Genomic DNA, 1,486 nt, shown 5'->3' with positions numbered 1-1,486 from the left:
CCAGAGGGTTTCCTAGGCTGAAATCTTTACAGGAGACCAGGCTTTTTCTGGTGGGTTTGAACCACCGACCTTTTGGTTAGCAGCTGAATATTTAACATTAAGCCACCAGGGCTGCTTCTAGCTCCTATTAGGTATACATGCAGAGTGGGAACAACAAAAGAGGTCCCCACTAATCCCGGCTTAGAGAAAGGGATGAGTCACCTTGGGCCTCAGGGACTCAGAGGTCCAGCCCTCGTTTTTGTTCACCTTCCTGATCCTAAAACCTGGACCCCCAGATCCTTCCACCCTGAGACCCAGACATTCTGGACCCCAGTTCCCGCCTCCCTCAGACCCAAGAGTCTTGACCCCAAGCCTCTCCTCCCTCAAACCCCAAAGTCCTGGCCATGAAGCCCCTGCAAATTCAGACAGCTAGACCTCTGCCCTTCACCCCTCAAACCTAGGTGTCCGGACCTCGAGTCCTCTCTCCCTAGGATCCAAGTGTTCACACCCCAAATCCCCTCAAGGACTCAGGACTCTGGACTTCCAGCCCTCTCTTTCCTCAGGATTCAAGAGAGCCATAGATGGGAAACAGATAGAGGAAGAGCACGGGTTCAGAGTGGACCCCAGCCCCTAATATTCTCTCTCTCACCTGGTGGTGGGTGCCAGGCTTGTGACCTGCTGATGTGACTGGGCACTGGGCAAGCCTCCACCACTGGGGGGCAACAGGAGCAGCCCAGAGCCGGCCCCGCCTTCAGTGGGCAGCTCAGGGGATGTCTGGCTCGGTTTGACCCCAGCAGCCACCGCGGCCGCTGCAGCCTCTGGATATGAGTCCATGTCCAAGTAGGAGGGTTCAGGGGGGTCAGAACCTCCCAGGCCGCCTGGCTCCAGCAGCTCGGCAAAGGGCGGATGGTGGGCGGTGTGGGCATGGTGATGTGGGCCTCCCAGCAGAGGGTGACCCCCTAGGCCAGCCCCTAAGTGGTGTCCACCACCGCCTACCAGGCCCGCCAGCCCGACCCCAGGGCCTAGGTCTTTGCGCAGGGGGCCGCCGCCCACAGCCGAGCCTCCCTTGTCCCGCCAGGGCACCCAGCACAACTTCCAGGACACGAAGAGGGAGACGCCCAGAAGGACAATGCCGCAGAACGTCACGATGACCGACAGCAGGCTCACGGAGATGTCTGGAGAGGTGAGGACAGAGGACAGCGGTCGGGGTTCAGTTCATCCTCCCATTGCTGTCCCCAAAGATCTAACCCTTAGTCTATGCCCATGTGATCATGAACAATTTACACAAATTTCTATGCAGTATATGTACATGACCATTTTAAAGATGAGGCACACAGAGGTTGAGTGACTTGTTTAAAGCAACACAGGAAGTAAATGACCACTCTGAGATTTGAACCCAGCACTCTGTCTCCAGATTTTATTCTCTTAATCACTACCCCACACTGTCTTTTCTAGGAGCTCTGGTAGCATAGTGCCAAAGGCACTTGACCACTAACCAGAAGGCTGG

At 56.2% G+C, this 1,486-nt stretch overlaps 1 protein-coding gene across 1 annotated transcript in view; it reads right to left on the bottom strand.

Annotated features, from left to right (window-relative positions):
* Window positions 1–1,486, bottom strand: part of SYT3 (synaptotagmin 3) — a 25,194-nt gene that overhangs the window by 14,750 nt on the left and 8,958 nt on the right. Inside the window, exon 2 of the mRNA XM_007957639.1 lies at window positions 629–1,154. Coding sequence (XP_007955830.1) covers window positions 629–1,154 — 526 coding nt within the window. The remainder of the gene's footprint in view (window positions 1–628; window positions 1,155–1,486) is intronic.

The sequence above is a fragment of the Orycteropus afer genome, unplaced genomic scaffold, assembly GCF_000298275.1.
Source record: "Orycteropus afer afer isolate SDZICR_OR568_19922 unplaced genomic scaffold, OryAfe1.0 scaffold00766, whole genome shotgun sequence".
Lineage (NCBI taxonomy): Eukaryota > Metazoa > Chordata > Mammalia > Tubulidentata > Orycteropodidae > Orycteropus > Orycteropus afer.
Note: the sequence above shows the minus strand (reverse complement) of the source record. Positions and strands in the feature narration are given on the sequence as shown.